Source organism: Gorilla gorilla, chromosome 2, assembly GCF_029281585.2.
Source record: "Gorilla gorilla gorilla isolate KB3781 chromosome 2, NHGRI_mGorGor1-v2.1_pri, whole genome shotgun sequence".
NCBI lineage: Eukaryota > Metazoa > Chordata > Mammalia > Primates > Hominidae > Gorilla > Gorilla gorilla.
Genome location: NC_086017.1, coordinates 20029510 through 20050909, shown reverse-complemented (window position 1 = coordinate 20050909; position 21400 = coordinate 20029510). Strand labels below are relative to the sequence as shown.

General features: G+C 48.4%; 1 protein-coding gene and 1 non-coding gene across 4 annotated transcripts in view; both read right to left on the bottom strand.

The window, feature by feature from the left end:
• Positions 1-21400, bottom strand: part of IRAK2 (interleukin 1 receptor associated kinase 2) — a 78807-nt gene that overhangs the window by 23170 nt on the left and 34237 nt on the right. For 2 of the 3 annotated variants that reach the window (XM_031009246.3, XM_063703636.1), the window contains 6 exons: positions 20450-20596; positions 11283-11386; positions 7582-7776; positions 7435-7499; positions 3959-4073; positions 1227-1336 (listed from right to left, as the gene is read on the bottom strand). In XM_031009246.3, the coding sequence (XP_030865106.2) occupies positions 1227-1336; positions 3959-4073; positions 7435-7499; positions 7582-7776; positions 11283-11386; positions 20450-20596 (736 nt within the window). The remainder of the gene's footprint in view (positions 1-1226; positions 1337-3958; positions 4074-7434; positions 7500-7581; positions 7777-11282; positions 11387-20449; positions 20597-21400) is intronic. The other variant, XM_055382938.2, reaches the window with a different exon arrangement.
• LOC115934116 (U6 spliceosomal RNA) lies at positions 3688-3795 on the bottom strand. Its single transcript, XR_004069963.2, has one exon. It is a non-coding gene; the product is annotated as a U6 spliceosomal RNA (small nuclear RNA).

Genomic DNA, 21400 nt, shown 5'->3' with positions numbered 1-21400 from the left:
TTCATGGGAAGACTAAGACACTAAAAAACATGACGGTATACAATGTAGCGAAATGTTTACTATGTTTAAATGAAGGGGTAAAAAACAGGATGTGAATTGGTACCCAGGTGCTACCTCAGGACTAAGGATTTGTATAGGCAGGAAGTGAAAAAAGAAACAAAACCTAGAGGCCAGCTGATGAGTCATGGGGTAGGTTAATGGTGACCTCTCTCACCCTTTCATTTCCTTGCCTGCTATTAGAATTATTGATGCAATCAAATAAAAATTAGGGGAGAGACCCGGGGGTGGTGGCTCTCACCTGTAATCCCAGCACTATAGGAGACCAAGGCGGGTGGATCACCTGAGGTCAGGAGTTCGACACTAGCCTGGCCAACATGGTGAAAGCCTATCTACTAAAAATACAAAAATTAGCTGGGTGTGGTGGCGAGCACCTGTAATCCCAGCTACTCAGCAGGCTAAGGCAGGAGAATCGCTTGAACCAGGGAGGTGGAGGTTGCAGTGAGCTGAGATCGCACCACTGCACTTCAGCCTGGGTGAGAAGAGTGAAACTCCGTCTCAAAAAACAAAAAAAAATTGGGGGAGAGAAAAGAGGAAAGGACTTCCACAAGTCAAATGGAAAGAGAACTTTGGGGAAATACGAGTTCTGTGTCTCTGGAGCCAGTTCTGCCAGATATTCTGGTATCTTCGGAATCCCTCCCTATCCTAACCGTCCCCAGATGGGGACCTCTCCCTCTCATGTGCATGGCACTGACATGCAGGGGTGCAGGCCTAACCTGCAGGAGCCTTCCAGACAAGATGCTAACACCAACAGCTACACAAGAAGGGGACAGGTCTCAGAAAAGACACTGAACGAGGAGCTCAAAATCCCAGGGGGTTGGCAGACATGGCCCAAAGTTCAAGGATGAGGTCCAGGCCAGCTGCTGAGTGGACAGTGAGACGCAGCAAGGTGTGGAGGGCTTGTTGGGAAAACAGCAGCTCAGAAAGACAAATGTGACAGGTAGGCAATTCATGCTGGGAGCAATTGGACTCGGAGCACAGCCCGGAAACACTCATTTTTGAGGGCATAACAGAGAAAAAGACATCCAGGGGAGGGCAGAGGAGAGGAGGTAGGAAGAGAAAAACAAAGAGGACAGGGGTGAGTGGCGGAGCGGGAGGTGAGCCAGGAATAGGTACCAGTTCCACCCTTGCAGCCCAGGCCCCAGCAGGGTCCAGCCCACCTCTCTCACCTCTTGACGTTGCTGTGGATGATCTCCAGACCATGCAGGTACTCGACGGCACAGAGCAGCCCTGAGCAGATGCTGACACGCTGGGGCCAGGGGAGGGGGTCCGAGCCACCCTAAGAGAAAGAAAAGCAGGAGGACAAATAGTCACAATGTACCTTTTTAAAGTCCTGATGGCAGCCAGGTGCGGTGGCTCACACCTGTAATCCCAGCACTCTGGGAGGCCCAGGTGGGCAGATCACGAGTTCAGGAGATCGAGACCATCCTGGCTAACACGGTGAAACCCCATCTCTACTAAAAATACAAAAAATTAGCCGGTCCTGGTGGCGGCTGCCTGTAGTCCCAGCTATTTGGGAGGCTGAGGCAGGAGAATGGCGTGAACCCAGGAGGCAGAGCTTGCAGTAAGCCGAGATCACGCCACTGCACTGCAGCCTGGGTGACAGAGCGAGACTCCATCTCAAAAAAAAAAAAACAAAAAAACGAAGTCCTGATGGCAGGGTCCCAGGCTCCTGACCCTCCTCCCACCCTTCATGTCCTCTGTCACAGGGCTCAGCACGATACTGTGAGTTTTTTCATTGTTTTTTGTTTGTTTTGAGACAGGTCTTGCTCTGTCACCCAGACTGGAGTGCAGCATCATAGCTCACTGTAGCCTTAAAATCCCAGGCTGAAGTGACTCTCCCGCCTCAGACTCCCGAATAGCTGGGATCACAGGCACGTGCCACCACTCCCAACTAATTTTTGTATTTTTCGTGGAGACAGGGTTTTGCCATGTTGGCCAGGCTGGTCTCGAACTCCTGGGCTCAAGCGATCCGTCCACCTCGCTCTCCCAAAGTGCTGGAATTACAGGCATGAGCCATGTGCCTGACCCTATACTATGGGTTTTGACATCAGACAGATCTAGGTGTAACTCCCAGTTCAGACATGCACTAGCTGTATAATTTTGGAAAAAGACACTTAACATCTCTGAGCCTCAGTTTCCTTGGGTATAAAATGGAAATGTTAATCGCTATATTTTAGGGTTGCTGTAAGGATTCAAGGGAGTATATGGTATGCCCCTAGCATAGCACCTGCCACACAGTAGGTGCTCAATCAGCACTTATTTTTCTCATGTCCATTACAGAGGCTGCTCTGGAATTTCTCTCTAAAAGAAGCTCGTTGGGAGAGGAGCTAGGGAGCTTGTGTTTGCAAGCCAAGCACCTGGGCCTTACGCTGATTTTATCTGTATTAGGGGCAACTTCACCAGGGCTGATGGGGATTGTGGGATGGGCTAAAGCCTCTCATTTGCTCCCACTGTTGTTCTAAGACTGACTCTCCCAGGCTAAATCATCACCGTTTTTTTTTTTTTTTTTTTGGTTTTTTTTTTTGAGACGGAGTCTTACTTTGTCACCCAGGCTGGAGTGCAGTGGTGCAATCTCGGCTCACCGCAACCTCTGCCTCCCGGGTTCAAGTGATTCTCCTGTCTCAGCCTCCTCAGTAGCTGGTACTACAGGCACGTGCCACCACGCCTGGCTAATTCTTATATTTTTAGTAGAGACAGGGTTTCACCATATTGGTCAGGCTGGTCTCAAACTCCTGACCTCAAGTGATCCACCCACCTCGGCTTCCCAATGTACTGGGATTACAGGCGTGAGCCACTGTGCCCAGCCTCATCACCTATTTTTGAAGCCCTGGCGTAGGTCCCACATCCTCTAAGAACTGGCCTGGACAGCCCCTGCTAATTTCTTCTCAAAAACTCTGAAACCTAGAGCCAGACGAACCCAATGTAAGCTCTGGCCTGACATTTGTCCTCTATGTTCCTTTGGGCAAGTCACTTTGTCTCTATGTGTCAGAGATTCCTCTTTTGAAAAATGAGGGAAGAAATTGCTTTGGTTGTGGCACGGCCTGGAGGTGATGACCTACGTAAAACCCTTATCACAGCAACCTGCATACAGTGAGTGCCCAGAAAAGCTAAAGATCATTAGTATGCCGTGAATAACTGCTTTGTCTTGTCCCTGCCATGGGAAGCAATAATTCTGTTATGGAATAACTCTTTCCCCTCTATCTGAGGATAAGATAAGCAGAAGACCTGTTTTAAAAACTGTAATTTTTATTAAGGATTACCTTCACAAGATACAACACTCTAGTAGTAAGTTTGCTTCTTATCCTAGGCCCCAGTCACCTAGTTCTGCTCCCTAGCAGCAGCCAGTAAACCAGTTTCTTGTGTATCTTTCCAGAGACATTCCATAAACACACAAGCAAATAGGTATATATTAGAAGAACATTTTATAATAAAAATTCACCTCCACTTTTCCATACTCTTTACTTCTTAATTCTTTTTCTTGTCCTACCGCATTGGCTAACACCTCCAGAACCATGACGAACGAAGTTAGTTCTATGAGATACCTTTGTCATGCTCTTGATTTGAATGAAATGCTTCTCGTCAAATAGTTTTTTATAGATTTTTCCTGAAGATGTTTAATCAGATCTTTTTGAGCTTTTCTTTTTCTTTTTCATATTTTGTCATCCTCATTCAGAGGCCATGCTGATCTTCTCTGTATTGTTCCAATTTTGGTATATGTGCTGCCAAAGTGAGCACTTAACCAGATCTTATGTATCCTGGCCCCACTTCTCTCCTTGAAGTCTCCCTGGTCTCACCTAGATGGCCCGTCTCCCCTCTGAACTTCTGTAAGTCCTTAACCCTTGACCCCATGGCTGGGTGCAGCCTGGTCCCATTCTCTGACCATGACCCAGTCCCTTACCTGACCCTGCAGTCTGTCCTGTAGGGAACCATTTGCCATGTAGGGGTAGATGAAGCTGTGAAACTGTCTTGCAGCACAGAAGCCCAGCACAGGTAAGACATTGGGGTGGCAGCATCTGGAATCGGGCGTCAGTGCAGGTGTGAGGAGTCAGACGGAAAGAATGATCTACTTCCTCATGTCCCACCCCTCTTCTGCCCTCTCCTCCTCCAACGCCACCAGTAACCTCCCAGGTACCACATGCTCTGACCCCTAAGGGCCTGGCCCCAGGGTGGAAAGATGAAAACTGTCTGCCTTCAACGAGTATGGTGGTCCTCATCCTGCTTTACTGCTCTGCAGCACATGACATCTCAACTGCCCCATCTCCAGAAACGGAGACTGAGAGGTTAAGGGACTTGCCCAAGGTCACAAACTAGAAAGTAGTAAAGCCAGGACCAGATCCCACATCTGCCTGACTCTAGGACTGGGGTTCTTTCCTGAAATCCTCTTCTGCTGGTTCTCAGTCACCATTCCCTCCTGACTTTCCTCCTACCTCTCTGACCACTCTTTCCTGGCCCTTTTCACTAAGACCCTCCTCCTTTGCCTTCTTCTTTCTGCCAGCTAGACTCCTCACCTTGTTTTGTATGTTGCTCCTCCAGGAACCTCCCATTGCTATAAGGAACATTCCCAAATCTCTTATCTCCAGCCCCATCCTAAGCTCCAGACCTGAATGTCAATTTGCATACTGATGCTCAGGTCAACATCATCCTAGCCTCAACAAGTCCCAAACCTGCTTCTTCACCCATATTTATTATCCCAGAAAGGCACATCACCACCCACCCAGTTTCCTAGAAACCTTCTTATCTCCCGTATCAAATCAGTCACCATTCACTGCCACAAATAACTTTTAAAATGTCCCTTCATTCCCCTCTCCTCTGCCTTGGGTCACTTGGATTGGGTCAGGCTCTGATTCAACCTCCCCAAGACTGCTGTAAATGGCCTCCTGCCTTATCTCTCCGCCCTCCTCTGCTTCCCGCAAGCCATCCTATTACTCGCTTTTGCATACTTATTAGAGTTATTTACATGTCAGTCTCCCCACTGGACCATAAACCTCCCCAAGGCAGGGGCTCTGTATGCTTCTGGCGTGCACTCCCTAGAGCCTAGAAAAGGGCTTGACTACCCACATTTTCTGAATCAGTGAATGAAGGAGTGACTGCCGACTCCATGAAAGCACTAAGCCAAAGTGGAAAGGGAATCATACTTCCAGTTTTTATTAGACGTATGTGTGTGTGTGTATCGTGTGTGTACAGATGTGAGTATTCATATACATGTATGAATAGAGAAAGCATTAAAGAAAACATATCAAAATATGGGCCCAGCACAGTGGCTCACATCTAAAATCCCAACACTTTCGGAGGCCAAAGCAGGAGGATCACTTGAGCCAGGGAGTTCAAAACCAACCTGGGCAACATAGTGAGATCCTGTCTCTACAAAAAAAGTTTTAACAATTAAAAATGAAAATATATCAAAATATTAAAACAGTAGTGCTAATTTATAGGTGCTGTGAAAAATAGTTTCTATTTTCTTATTTATAATTTTCTTTATTCCTTTTTAAATTTGTTTTACTTTTTAATTAATTAATTAATTTTTTTTTTTTGAGACAGAGTCTCACTCTGTTGCCCAGGCTGGAGTGCAGTGGTGCAATCTGGGCTCACTGCAACCTCCACTTTCTGGGCTCAAGTGATTCTCATGCCTCAGCCTCCTGAGTAGCTGGGACTACAGGTGCATGCCAACACACCAGGCTGATTTTTGTATGAATTTTTTTTAGTAGAGATGAGGTTCCGCCATGTTGGCCAGGCTGGTCTCAAACTCCTGACCTCAACTGATCTGCCCACCTCGGCCTCCCAAAGTGCTGGCATTACAGGTGTGAGCCACCATGCCTGGCCTTTATTTATTTTTGAGACAGAGACTCACTTTGTTGCCCCGGCTGGAGTGTAGTGTCATGATCTCGGCTCACTGCAACTTCTGCCTCCTGGGCTCAAGTGATCCTCCCACCTCAGCCTCCTGAGTAGCTGGGACTGCAGGCATGCACCACCACACCCAGCTAATTTTTGTATTTTTTGTAGAGACGGGGTTTTGCCATGTTGCCCAGGCTGATCTTGAACTCCTGGACTTAAGTGATCCACTCGCCTCAGCCTCCCAAAGTGCTGGGATTATAGGTGTGAGCCACCATGCCCAGCCAAAAAAAGTTTTTGTATATATATTTTTTTCATTTGAGACAGGGTCTCACTATGTTGCCCAAGCTGGTCTCAAACTCCTTGGCTCAAGCAATCCTCTTGCCTCAGCATCAAAGTTCTAGGATTATAGGCATAAACCACCATACCTGGTCAATTTTCTTTATTTTTTAACACTGGTTCCAGAATGAACAGATACTCAATTTTCTTTATTTCTTAAAATACCCTACAATATAAGGCACAAGTGTTTCAGATGAAAAATAATTTAAAAAAAAAAAAAAGCACACACATGGCAGGGCACAGTGGCTCACACCTATAATCCCAACATCTTGGGAGGTCAAGGCAGGAGGATCACTTGAGCCCGGGAGCTCAACACCAGCCTGGTCAACATAGCAAGACCCTATCTCTACAAAAAAAAAAAAAAGCAAAAAATGAGCTGGGTGCATACCTGTAGTCCCAGCTTCTCAGAGGCTGAGGTGGGAGGATCACCAGCCCATGAGTTCAAAGCTGCAGTGATCTACGATCATTCCAAGGCCATTCCAGCCTGGGCAATAGAGCAAGACACTAGCTCTTAAAAAAGAAAAAAAAGTCAGGCACGGTGGCTCACGCCTGTAATCCCAGCACTTTAGGAAGCCAAAGCAGAAAGATCACTTGAGGTCAGGAGTTTGAGACCATCCTGGCCAACATGTCAAAACCCCGTCTCTACTAAAAATATGAAAATTAGCCGGGCCTGGTGGCGCACGCCTGTAATCCCAGCTACTCGGGAGGCTAAGGCACTAGAATCACCTGAACCTGGTAGGCAGAGATTGCAGTGAGCCGAGATCACACCACTGCACTCCAGCCTGGGAGACAGAGCGAGACTCTGTCTCAAAAAACAAAAAAAGAAAAGAAAAGAAAAAAAAAAGGAGAGAAGATTTATTCCCATGTGGAAGGAAGGAGTTGGAGTAAGCCAAGTTTCCTTTATAATTCTAATCTACACGTAGAATTGCTACACAGGAGAAGAATGGACTCTGGAGCCAAACCAGGTAGATCCAAATCCTGGCTCTGACACTCATTAGCTGTGTGACCTTGGATGAGAGATTTAACCCCTCTGTGCCTCAATTTACCCATCTGTGAAATAATGTGATAATAGTAGCTACATTTATAGGGTTCTTGTAAGGACTAAATGAGTTTCTATATAATAGAGTGCTTAAAACATGCCTGGGCACACAGGAAGCACTATATAAAGGTTAGCTATCATTATTACTAAACAAAGGGGAGGCTTACCTAAGACAAATCTGCAGCTCTGCCTGGAAGAATCTTTCGATTGATCCTGGACTTGAACAGGCTGTCTGTAGAGAAAGACATCAGAACATGAAGATCCCGCCCCACCCCTGCAGCCTCCACCCCCACTAGAAACCAAGAAGTGCTCACCTCTCTGAGCTTCTTGAAGACGAACGGCTTCCCGTGCCTGTGCCCTCTGTAGACGTCAGCAAAGGTCCCCTGGCTGATTTTGTGGTTTTGATTGAAGTCATCGGTTGCCTGGACCACGTCTGCCTCACTCCAGAAAAGGCTGTCTCCAGCCAAGCTCAGAAGTTTTTCCTGCTTAGGAATGGAGGTGCTGAAGTCCTGGAGACCCAGAGAGAAGAGATGGAGATTACTATGGAATCTCGTTTTCTCTGCTACCTCAAGGGACCTTGGAACACCAGAGATGGAGGGATGGAGGGGATCATCTTATCCAATGGAAACTGTAAAAAGGACATGGATAGGCCGGGCACGGTGGCTCACGCCTGTAATCCCAGCACTTTGGGAGGCCGAGGCGGGCGGATCACGAGGTCAGGAGATCGAGACCATCCTGGCTAACACAGTGAAACCTCATCTCTACTAAAAAATACAAAAAAAATTAGCCAGGCGTGGTGGCGGGCGCCTGTAGTCCCAGCTACTCAGAAGGCTGAGGCAGGAGAATGGGGTGAACCCAGGAGGCGGAGCTTGCAGTGAGCCGAGATCGCGCCACTGCACTCCAGCCTGGAGTGCGAGACTCTGTCTCAAAAAAAAAAAAGGACATGGATAGGCCCAAGCTCAAATCCCAGCTCCATCTGTATCTTGCTCTGTGACCTTGGGTGAGTTACTTAACCTCCCTGAGCCTCAATTTTTTCCATCAGCAAAAATGAAGGTAACAATAATAGTACCCTGAAGAGTAATTTTGAAGACTAAGATGTGAGTATTCCTGGCACATGGTTGATGTTTCCTTTATTTCAGTTTACAGAAGTGAGCACTGAGGAAATAAAACAGCTGAAGTGAGGTCCCACAGCTGCTCAGTGGCTGAGCTCAGCACACTTGGTCTAATTCACAGCATAGATACTGGGGTTCCAGACTCCTGGGAAGTAGGATACAGGTTCATATAACCAAACCAGGGGTGTCCAATTTTTGACTTCCCTGGACCACACTGGAAGAAGAAGAATTGTCTTGGGCCACACATAAAATACACTAATACTAATGATAGCTGATGAGCTTTAAAAAAAAAAAATTGCAAAAAAAACTCATAATGTTTTAAGAAACTTTACAAATTTGTGTTGGGCCACATTCAAAGCCATCCTGGGCTGCACACGACCCATGGGCAAGTAAGACAAGCTTGCTTTAAACAGAATTCCAGAGACTGCATGTGTATATAAGCCTATAAAAAGAAGTTCTGCTTCCGTTTTTAATAACTTCTCTCTTTAAAACACATGTACGTAATTTTTTTTTTTCTTTTTTGAGACAGAGTCTCATACTGTCACCCAGGCTGGAGTGCAGTGGTGTGATCTCGGCTCACTGCAAGCTCTGCCTCCCAGGTTCACGCCATTCTCCTGCCTCAGTCTCCCGAGTAGCTGGGACTACAGGTACCCACCACCCTGTCCGGCTAATTTTTTGTAATTTTTTTAGTAGAGAGGGGTCCTCGCCGTGTTAGCCAGGATGGTCTCCATCTCCTGACCTCGTGATCCGCCCGACTCGGCCTCCCAAAGTGCTGGGATTACAGGCACGAGCCACTGCGCCCGGCCTAAATTTCGATTTTTTAAAGTTACATATGCTTTTAACAGTTTTTGAAAATTAGTATCCATAACCCCATTATCCATTTAACTGCTATTAAAGTTAGTGTATTTCCGGCCAATTAGATATATTAGGATTTATTTAACAAAACTGGTATCATGCCACACACATAGTTTTGATTTCTTTTTGAGACAGGGTCTCACTTTGACACCAAGGCTGGAGTGCAATGGCATGATGTCAGCTCAACGCAGCCTCAACCTCCCAGGCTCAAGGGACCCTTTCATCTCAGCGCCCCCAAGTAGCTGGGACTACAGGTGTGTGCCACCACGCCTGGCTAATTTTTTAACTTTTTTGTAGAGGCCAGGCACAGTGATTCACGCCTGTAATCTCACCATTGTGGGAGGCCAAGGCGGGCGGATCATCTGAGGCCAGGAGTTCAAGACCAGCTTGGGCAACATGGTGAAACCATGTCTCTACTAAAAATACGAAAATTAGCCAGGGTGGCGGCACACACCTATAATCCCGGATACTCAGGAGGCTGAGGCAGGAGAATCGCTTAAACTGGGGAACCAGAGGTTTCAGTGAGTCGAGACAGCCTGGGCAACAGAGGGAGACTTTGCCTCAAAAAAACTTTTTGGCGGGGCACGGTGGCTCATGCCTGTAATCCCAGCACTTTGGGATGCTGAGGTGGGCAGATCACATGAGGCCAGGAGTTCAAGACCAGCCTGGCCAACATGGCGAAACCCTGTCTCCACTAAAAATACAAAAAAAAAATTAGCCAAACATGCTGGCATGTGCATGTAATCCCAGCTACTCAGGAGGCTGAGGCAGGAGAATAGCTTGAACCTGGGAGGCAGAGGTTACAGTGACCAAGATCGTGCCACTGCACTCCAGCCTGGGCAATGGAGCGAGACGCCTCAAAAAAAAAACAAAAACAAAAAAAACTTTTTTGTAGACACAGGATCTCACACTGTTGCCCAGGTTGGTCTCAAAGTACTGGGCTCAAGTGAACCTCCCATACCAACCTCCCAAAGTGTTGGGATTATCCTTCATGGAAGATTGATCTATTTATTAATTTAGAGATGGGGCCTCCCTATGTTGCCTAGGCTGGTCTCCAACTCCTGGGCTCAAGCGATCCTCCCACGTCAGCCTCCCAAGTAGCCAGGACTATAGGCATGTGACACCACACCTGGGACATGGAAGAGCTTCATTAACCACACTCATGCAAAGCTGGCTTCTCCCCCAGGCACTGGATGAAAAGGGTCTCAGGCTCACAACACTTTTAGGGGCCATCAAAACATTTTAATTTATTTTAAAATCAGAAGAAAATAAATGAACTTTTAGAGTCAAAGAAATGTCCTCATTTTTAATCCTGCTTGGATTTTATTTATCTTCGTACCAATATGGTCATACATTTTTGGAGACAGGGTCTCACTCTGTCACCCAGGGTGGAATGTGGTGGTAGGATCACAGCTCACTGCAACTTCTGCCTCCTGGGCTGAAGCCATCCTCCCGCCTCAGCCTCCCAAGTAGCTGAGACCACAGGTCGAAAATAAAATAAAATAATAAAATAAAATAATGGCCGGGTGCGGTGGCTCATGCCTGTAATCCAAGCACTTTGGGAGGCCGAGGCAGGTGGATCACCTGACGTCAGGAGTTCGAGACCAAGCTGGCCAACATGGTGAGACCCCGTCTCTACTAAAAATACAAAAAATTAGCCGAGCATGGTGACATGCACCTGTAATCCCAGCTACTTGGGAGGCTGAGGCAGGAGAATCACTTGAACCCAGGAAGTGGAGGTTGCAGTGACCCGAGATCGTGCCACTGCACTCCAGCCTGGGCGGCAGAGTGAGACTCTGTCTCAAAAATAATAATAATAACAAATTAAAAAACAGGAAGTATATTCACTGAAGTGCCCTCCTTCCCTCTCCCCGCTATTATTGACCTCCTCTACTTACAGTCTTAGAAGCTTGGGGTAATTTGATGGCAATTTCCTTTCTCCTCTCCACCCTTAAACTGGTCTCAAGGGATAGAGAAATTGCATTTTTGAGAGGGAACTACATGCTGGGAGACATGGCTTGGGGGCTGCAGCCGAGGAGTGGATTTACCTTTGAATCAGACGAAGTGGGGAGGTCGCTTCTCAAGGAATGAGGGGCATCTTCTTCAGGAGGCTGGAGAAAGGCCGGCTGGTGGGCTCCGGCTGGAGAGGACCCTGGAAAGGAGGGACTATGGGTCAGGATGCAGCCTCGGGGAGGAAGACAGGAGGGATCCTGGCCTAGTCTTCAGACCATGCCAGTCTCCTGTTCACTCCCCAAACACTTGCTGCTGCCACTTCCTGACACCCACCATGTGCCAACCAACACACTCCTCAAGCATCACCTCAGGATAAGCCTCTGACTCCCCTACAACCTGGGGCCTGTTTATCATCCCAGTTGACAAGTGGAGACACAGAGACACCGGAGGTAGACGCAGTGCTCAGGACCACCCAGCCAGTAGATGGTAGAGCCGAAATTCAGACGGAAATCTGTTTGACTTCTAGGCCCTGCACTATCTCACCTCCTACTCAAAGAGCAGAAAAAGACACAGAGGTGAACTAGCTACCAAGCCTGCCTTCCAGAAACCTCCACCGGGGCAGGGATGCAGTAACTATCCTCCGAGGATACATCCCACGGGAAGGCGAGGTCAGAGGCAGGAGAGACCATAACAGGCTGGGAGATGAGGAGGGTTCACAGAGGAAGTGGCACCTGACCTGGGCTTGAAATATGGAGAAACGTTTTCAACAAGCAGATATGGGGCAGTGGAACCAGCCCATGCAGAGGTGGGGCAGTAGAAGGTCCCGGGGCTGGAGTAAGTTAACATCTAGGTACATGAGTTAGCAAACATCATGCCAGGCACTGTTCTAAATACTTCACGTCTGTAATACCAGCACTTTGGGAGGCTGAGGCAGAAGGATTGCTTCAGCCCAGGAGTTTGAGATCAGCTTGGGCAACATGACAAGATCCCATTTCTACAAAAGATTTTTTTTCTTTTTTTTTTTTTGAGACAGAGTCTCCCTCTGTTGCCCAGGCTGGAGTGCAGTGGCGCAATCTCGGCTCACTGCAAGCTCCGCCTCCTGGGTTCACGCCATTCTCCTGCCTCAGCCTCCCGAGTAGCTGGGACTACAGGTCCCCGCCACCACACCCAGCTAATTTTTTGTGTTTTTAGTAGAGATGGGGTTTCACTGTGTTAGCCAGGATGGTCTTGATCTCCTGAACTCATGATCCACCCACCTCGGCTTCCCAAAGTGCTGGGATTACAGGCATGAGCCACCACACTCAGCCCTACAAAAGATTTTTTTTAAATAGACAGGTATGGTGGTGTACACCTGTGGTCCCCTCTACTTGGGAGGCTGAGGATCACTTGTGCCCAAGAGGTCAAGGCTATATTGAGCCATGATCACACCACTGCACTCTAGCCTAGGAGGCAGAATGAGACCCTGTCTCAAAAAAAATCCTTCCCGTGCGTTAACTCGTCTAATCCTCATGCCAATCAGGAGATAAGGTACCACTGCACCATTTTCATTGCCTCTTTGCAGATGGTGAAATGAGGCATGGAGAAGTTAAGTAACTTTTCCAAGGGCCTTGGCCAAGGCCTGCTTCTGTGCAGACCAGCCGCCAGGGCCCACCTCACCCACAGTCTGTGCCTGCGCCCACCGAGGAGCCCCCCTACCAGACGGCCTCATTAGTCTTCAGATTAATCTTCACATGGGGCACATAGTCAGTGGTTCCAGTGTCTATGTTCTTTTTTTTTTTTTTTTTTGGAAACAGAGTCTCACTCTGTCACCCAGGCTGGAGTGCAGTGGCACAATCTCTGCTCACTGCAAACTCCCCCTCCCAGGTTCAAGCAATTCTCCTGCCTCAGCCTACGAAGTAGCTGGGACTATAGGCGTGCGCCATGATGCCGGCTAATTTTTGTATTTTTATTAGAGACGGGGTTTCACCATGTTGGCCAGGCTGGTTTTGAACTCCTGACCTCAAGTGATCCACTTGCCTCAGCCTCTCAAAGTGCTGGGATTACAGGCGTGAGCCACCATGCTTGGCCACGTCTATGCCCCTAATCCCTTAGTGAGTGAACAAGATTCATAAGATGGAATGTTTGACAAGTAGTTTAGGGTCACTTAAACGTGAGGTTAAAGGGGGTGAAATTTCTTCACTAGGCCCCATGTGAAGATTAATCTGAAGACTAATGAGGCCATCTGGTAGGGGGGCTCCTCGGTGGGCGCAGGCACAGACTGTGGGTGAGGTGGGCCATGGCGGCTGGTCCGCACAGAAGCAGGCCTTGGCCAAAGGCCAGAGGCTTCAAACATCATCATCTGGAAATACCTAGGAAGCCCCATGGCAAGGACAGCTTCTGAATAACTGGGGACCTGACCCTTCCAAAGGAAACTGGGCTTGACCCCAAGATTACTGGATAAATCTACCTGCTTCAGGTATTTGTGGCTTACAACATCAGGAAAGGAATGACTCATCTGGAACTTTGGCTATTAAAAAATTTATTTTGGCCTGGGCACAGTGGCTCAGGCTTGTAATCCCAGCACTTTGGGAGGCCGAGGCAGGTGGATCACCTGAGGTTAAGAGTTTAAGACCATGAGCCAAGATTGTGCCACTGCACTCCAGCCTGGGTGACAGAGTGAGACTCCACTTCAAAAAAACAAACAAACAAACAAACAAAAAGAATTTAAGACCAGCCTGGCCAACATGGTAAAACCCCATCTCTACAAAAATACAAAAATTAGCCTGGCATGATGGCGAGTGCCTGTAATCCCAGCTACTTGGGAGGCTAAGGCAGGAGAATTGCTTGAACCAGGGAGGCAAAGGTTGCCGTGAGCTGAGATGTGCCACTGCACTCCAGCCTGGGTGACAGAGCGAGACTGTATCAAAAAAAAAAAATTTGTTTTGGCCAGCACAGTGGCTCACACCTGTAATCCCAGCGCTTTGGGAAGCTGAGGCAGGTGGATCACCTGAGGTCAGGAGTTCGAGACCAGTCTGGTCAACATGGTGAAACCCTGTCTCTACTAAAAATACAAAAATTAGCCGGGCATGGTGGCACATGCCTGCAGGCCCAGCTACTCAGGAGGCTGAGGCACAAGAATTGCTTAAACCTGGGAGGCAGAGGTTGCAGTGAGCCAAGATCATACCACTGCACTCCAACCTGGGCAACAGAGCGAGACTCAGTCTCAAAAAACAAAAAACAAAAAATTTTATTTCACGAGACTGAAAGTAAAATCAGCCTGGCTAAACAATTAACCCACACAGATAGCTGATAACATGAAATCACCTGAGACAAGGTCTGGAGCCTGTCAAGGGGCTGCCCTCAGCCTCATTCCTGGGATCTTTGCCCTGCTGCTGTGTGAGTCTAGCAGCCAGGAGAATTGGAGCTGGAGACCCCCAGCTGCTGGGAGCCTGGCTATCTGCGGGCCTGGCTGTGGCTGGCTCCAATCAATCCCTGCATCTGCATCCGGACCATGCTTCCCAGGGGCTGTTCCCCAGGCACTGTGTGCAGAGGGTACACTAGGCAGATAGGACTGTGATGGCCAACGGACACCCTGGAGAGTCTGCCTTAGACCTAAGGCAGGCCAGCAAGTGCCCACCCAGCCTTCCTCGGAAATGGCGCACCATGGTCCCAAGGCTCTCCCAGCCTTGCCCAGCTCCCTCTGCATTTTCTTGCAAGTATTTGTCCTAATGAAATCCTGCCTTGTTGATGAAATCCTATCCTGTCTTGGTATCTGCCTCTCACCAAGGACCTGGACTAATGGAGGCCTCTGCTGGCCAGCACAGGGCCCCCGGCCTGCAGAAAGGCTGCTCCATGATGGCCACTTCCACCCTTGCCCTGCCTTCTCTTGGCCTCAGCTCAGTACCCTTGGCCCGCATCCCTCAGACTGCAGTTATGTTCATCCGGTCTCCAAGTTTTTGGCCATGTCTGTGCCATCTCACTATGAGTCACCTGACGGTTTTCTTTCAACCAACTTTAATTCCAGTGTTATGTATTCAGCCTTGTGTTAAACAGTAATATCCATGAAGTCCCTAGTTCTTCTACACATGATCTATATTTGTGCTAACACCCAGGTTCCGTGTACCACTGCAGGTGTGGGCCCCACACTGGGAACCGCTGCTCCAGACTGACTTGAGTTCCATCCTGCTGCCAGGCCTGGGCACAGGGCAGGGCTCTCTCTGCACACAGGGTCCTTCTGTGCCCAGTAAGTCTGAGGTCAGAGCTTGCCTCACACAAGTCACGAGTTTCCTATCTGACTTAATGCCTGGGGTTTGCTCAGGAGGCTCCCCCAGGCCTCTCAGTTTGGGGGAATCCCTGAGGCCTGCTCCTGCGACACATGAGGGCTATTAGTTGGGTTTATTTATCCCTGTGGTCTTGGGGAAAAGGAATGGACTCTGGTCTGGAAAATCAGACAGGACCCACCAGCCATTACTCTCCATCTCTCCCTACCCAGCCCTCCCCTCCTCTGGGGTCTAATCGGATTGGCTCCTTGTGTCTAGGGTAGTTATCTGTGGTAGGAGAAACTCACAACCATAATCTTTAAAGGCCCCCACTGTATGTCCAAGGGCAGAGAGAGGAGAATGAGAAGGAATTATCCTGCTATCAAGCATATGAAAATCTCCCTGGATTCCATACAAACTAATCAGAAGTTGGCCATGGGTGGATCATTACTGAAGCCAGCTGATGGGGACATGGAGGGTCATTATGCTCTTGGCTTTTGTATGTTTGTAATTTTTTCATATAAAAATGTTTTAAAATAATGGCTAAGGGAGGGGAGGGAGACGGGGCAGGAGAGTAGATGAACAAGATGGGATACTTGTTGGGTGATAGTGATGGATGGGGCTTGGGGCTTCTACATAATCTTGTTTCCAAGAGTGAGGCACAGCTAATCAGAGGTCAGATCAAGTGCCAGGACTTAGCTACAAAACAAACCATTTCCTATGGAAATGCTTCCAGAAGCTTTCTTTTTCTTGCTTTTCTTTTTTGTTCTGTTTTGTTTGTTTTTGTTTTTGAAACAGAGTCTTTCTCTGTCACCCAAGCTGGAGTGCAGTGGCGTGATCTCGGCTCACTGCAACCTCCGCCTCCCAGGTTCAAGCAATTCTCCTACCTCAGCCTCCCAAGTAGCTGGGATTACAGGCGCCTGAGACCATGCCCAGCTAATTTTTATATTTTTAGTAGAGATGAGGTTTCACCATGTTGACCAGGCTGGTCTCGAACTCCTGACCTGAGGTGATCCGACTGCCTTGGCCTTTTTGTTGCTATTCTACTGAGGCTAATATGCCTGCTTTCTCAAGCAAAATGCACCACCTCTGGTCCTGCCGAGCTGTGTCTTTGCAGGTGCAAGAATTGCAGAAGCAGCGGCACTGTATCTGACATGGGGTCTTCTATGTCCTGCCCTGATGCTGGCAGCGGGTCTACCCCCAGCTGCCCCATCTCCTTTATTAGTATCAAACAGAATTCGGCTCAAGCGCTGGCTCCAGCACTACTCAAGATCTGACCTCAGATGAGCTGTGCCTCACTGATCTGAGCTTTCTCAAATGTAAAAAGAGCAATAATGGTCTGTTCCTTGTCCAGGTAAAAAGAGCTGATGTTTATAGAGCACAAAGGTCAGGCTGTGACACATGCAGTACTTGGTATTTTACCAAGGCTGGTGAAACTATGTGGAGAGTAAGTAAACAGATTCTGACTGATAGCCCAGTGGCCTCTCCTACAGCTAAGGCTTTGTGACAGTTATTTCAGCTGCTCAAAACCCTTCCTTCTGAATTCTAGCTTCGAGACTGCTTTGCTGAGGTGCTCATAGCCTATCCATGGCTCGTCTGCTCACATATTTTCCTCCTCAGCCAGGCGCGGTGGCTCATGCCTGTAATCCCAGCACTTTGAGAGGCCGAGGCAGGTGGTCAAGAGATCAAGACCATCCTGGTCAACATGGTGAAACCCCATCTCTACTAAAAATACAAAAAATTAGCTGGGCGTGGTGGCGCGCACCTGTAGTGCCAGCTACTCGGAAGGCTGAGGCAGGAGGATCATTTGAACCCAGGAGGCAGAGGCTGCAGTGAGCCGAGATCACGCCACTGCACTCCAGCCTAGTGATAGAGCGAGACTCTGTCTCAAAAAAACAAAACAAACAAACATATTTTCCTCCTCCATGTCTCTTCCCACTTCCTTCCCACCTACTGCAAGGGGGAGCCAGGGTATCACAGGGATCAAGATGTGGGCTCAGTATCCTTCACTCCTACCAAAATCCTTCAAGATAATTGATGAGTTTGAAATCTGGGGCTCAGTGGAACCTTGGGGTTTTCCCAAAAGAAGACAAGCTTTGGGTGGTTTGATGAAATGAATGATTTCTTATTTTCAATTTAGGCAAAGATAGACAATCAACTTCCTGTCTCTGCCTGCAAATTGTAGTTATCATCTTGACCTGCCTGGGCACATTTGCTCCAAGTGCCATCAAGAAAGCAAATAGGGGCTGGGTGCAGTGGCTCACGCCTGTAATCCCAGCACTTTGGGAGGCCAAGGCGGGTGGATTGCTTGAGCCCAGGAGTTCAAGACCAGCCTGCGCAACACAGCGAAACCCCATCTTTACAAAAAATACAAAAATCAGTCAGACATGGTGGTGCGTGCCTATAGTCCCAGCTACTCAGGAGGCTGAGGCAGCAGGATCGCTTGAACCCAGGAGGCAAAGGTTGCAATGAGCCGAGATTGTGCCACTGCACTCTAGCCTGGGTGACAGAGATTCCATCCCACCGCCAAAAAAAGAAAGTAAGTAAATAGGGCTCTGTGCAGTGGCTCATGCCTGTAATCCCAACACTTTGGGAGGCCAAGGTGGGAGAATCGCTTGATCCCAGGAGTTCGAGACCAGCCTGGGCAACATAATGAGACCCCCGTCTTTACAAAAATAAAAAATTAGCCGGCCGTAGTGATGTACACCTGTAGTCCCAGCTACTTGAGAGGCTGAGTGGGAGGATTGCTTCAGCCAGGGAAGTTGAGGCTGCAGTGAGCTATGACTGTGCCACTGTCACCTAGCCTGGGCAACAGAGCAAGGCCTATCTCAAAAAAAAAAAAAAAAAGGAAAGAAAGTAAACAGCAAAGGCTGACAGAGACATGTGACGTTTATTTTACTTTTATTTTTATTTTGAGACAGAGTCTCACTCTGTCACCCAGGCTGGAATGCAGTGGCACGATCTCAGCTCACTGCAACCTCCGCCTCCTGGGTTTCAGTGATTCTCCTGCCTCAGCCTCCCGCGTAGCTGGGACTACATGCACCCGCCACCACGCCCGGCCAATTTTTTGTATTTTTAATAGAGACAGGGTTTCACCGTGTTAGCCAGGATGGTCTTGATCTCCTGACCTCGTGATCCACCCGTCTCAGCCTTCCAAAGTGCTGGAATTACAGGCGTGAGCCACCGCACCTGGCTGGCTGTGATGTTTGTTTATCTTTACAGTAACCTAGATAAAGAATACCAGAAGGAACTGCTATGCCTATTACCTCTTCCATCCTGACCAGCACGCCCCTACAATTTCCCTATTTTGTTTTAATTTTCCCTTTGGTCAGGACCATTTCCCCTTATCTTTCATTGCTGATCAAAAGTCTGCACTTAAAAATATATATATTTAGCTACAGGAAATAATCCAGACTCCTTGGCCTAGAATTAACTTTCTAGATTCAACCTATCTGGAGTGTCTGGAATGTTCCTAATATCAGATAACATTTAATGAGCACTTCCATGGTGCAACACTCAGGTGCAGGATTTCTTACCACAACATGATGAAATAGGGTCTATTATTCTCCTCATTTTACAAATGAGTAAACTGAGGTACAAAGGCTAAGTCATTCTACAAAACAGCAGCACTAGGATTCAAATATGAGTCTGTCTAATACAAAAGCCCACAAAACATGTTCCTTTCAGCTGATGCTGCCCCGGCTTCAGAAACGGCAACAGTGAACTGAGATTACGTGGATTTGGGGTCTCTGGCTCACCACTCAGGAGGCCGCAGGAGACAGGAGGTGAGGCAGGGCTCCAGGGGTGAGGCGGTGAGAATGGAGATTGGGCTGAGCAGCAGCTCCCCTAGGGAGGTCATCTGCTGGCTGAGCCATTCTGTCATTTGGAAACTGTCCCTGAGCCCTTGCCTGGGCACAGGTGACGGAGACAAATCTGAAGTGGTCGGAAAGGATTTGGGATAGCAGTGAGTACGATGCTTAGGGATGTGCGTGTTCAAATCACACAGCTCAGACATTACTTCCTATTTGTGTGACCTTAAGCAAGCTGCTCTCCCTCTCCGGGCTTCAGCAGACTGTGACTGATGGAGGGGAGGAAAGTGGTGGGCAGGAAGCACCCCTCAATTCCCCACTGCATGGCTGCGAGGGCCGGGGCCTATGGAGAATGGACAGAGAAATGCTCAGACATCCGGTCCAGAGCCTGCACGCAGGGCCAACCTGTGCTGGGGACTCGGGAGACCACTGGTGAAAACAGGGACCCGGCAGTACATGACCTCAGCCAGGTTGGTTAACCTCGCTGTGCTTTAGTTTTCTCATCCATGAAATGGGCATAATCACCATACCTAATTCATAGTTAGTTGAAGATTAAATGAGTCAATATCTTTGAAGTACAGTACTTGGAATAGTGTCTGGCACTAGAAAGCCTCCAATTACCGAGCTATTTCTTTTCTGCTCACAAAAATGGTAACAGATGTTATATACATTTTGTTACCTGATTTTTTCTACTTTTCTACCTCCCTATATTGTCAGTATGTTTCCATGTACATATGCACGTCTACATCATTGTTGATAGTACTTTGTTGTGACTGTCTGACATTAATTTTATTATCCCCCATTGTTGTTGCCAGATTTTTTGCTTTCTTTAGGAAGAGTCTCGCTCTGTCACCCAGGCTGGAGTGCAGTGGTGTGATCATAGCTCACCACAGCCTTGCACTCCTGGGCTCGAGCAATCCCCCTACCTCAGCCTCCTGAATAGCTGGGACTACCAGGTGCATGCCACCATGCCTGGATAATTTTTTTAAAATTTTTTGTAGAGAAAAGGTCTCACCAGGTTGCCTAGGCTGGTCTCAAACTCCTGGGCTCAAGCCATCCTCCCGCCTCAGCCTCACAGAGCTGGGATTATAGGCATGAGCCACCATGCTCAGCCTCAATTTTTTGCTCTTATATGCTAAGCTGAATGTCCTTATAGATATATCTTCATTTCCTTAAATAAAAGTGCTTTAAGTAAAAAAGTTAAATTTAAAATACCTGGGCCTGGAAAGGTGGCCATCCTCACAGGCTGTCCCTCTTCCTGTTCATCCTCAGCCTTCCTTACAGAAGCTGCCAAAGGCTTTTCTGGCTTCACAGAGTCAGGGAAGGCTGGAATGGGACACCTGATTTCAGGAGCCGGTTTCCCTGAAAACAAGGTGGAAAGAAAGTTATTACTATTCCATGAAGTGGGGTAGCCACTGAGAGACTGGGTCTCGAAGTCAGAGACCTGGGTTCTAATTCTGGCTCTGCCCCAAATGCATGGTGTTGCAGGGCGGGAGGGTCTTTCCCTTTCTGGCCTCGGCCTCTCCATCTGTAAAATGCGGTAGACCAGGCGCAGTGGCTCACACCTGTAATCCCAGCACTTTGGGAGGCCGAGGTGGGTGGACTGCCTGAGGTCAGGAGTTCGAGACCAGCCTGGCCAACATGGTGAAACCCCATCTCTACTAAAAATACAAAAATTAGTCGGGCATGGTGGCACACGGCTGTAGTCTCAGCTACTTGGGAGGCTGAGGCAGGAGAATCACTTGAACCGGGGAGGCGGAGCTTGCAGTGAGCCAAGATCGCACCACTACACTCCAGCCTGAGCGACAGAGCAAGACTCTGTCTCAAAAAAAAAAAAAAAAAAAAAAAAGAGCAGTGGCTGAACATGGCAGTCCTGGTGAAGGTGGAGCTCTGACGTGCTAAGTCACATACACCTGCTTCCACCCAACCAGCTGTGTGACCTCCAACAAGTCACCTTCCTCCTCTCGGTCTCCCTTCCCTCACCTATAAAACGGAGGTGATAATGGCGTCCGTTTGCCTCCCGCTGGGGTGTTATGTGGGAAAAGAGAGTAGAGATGGGGACGGGCGCTGTAGACTGCACGTTTCCCTGAACACGTGAGCGGGTCAAAGACACCATCCCTCTAAGCTCCCACTCCAGCCCCTAGGGATCAAAGTTCTGGCTGTCCT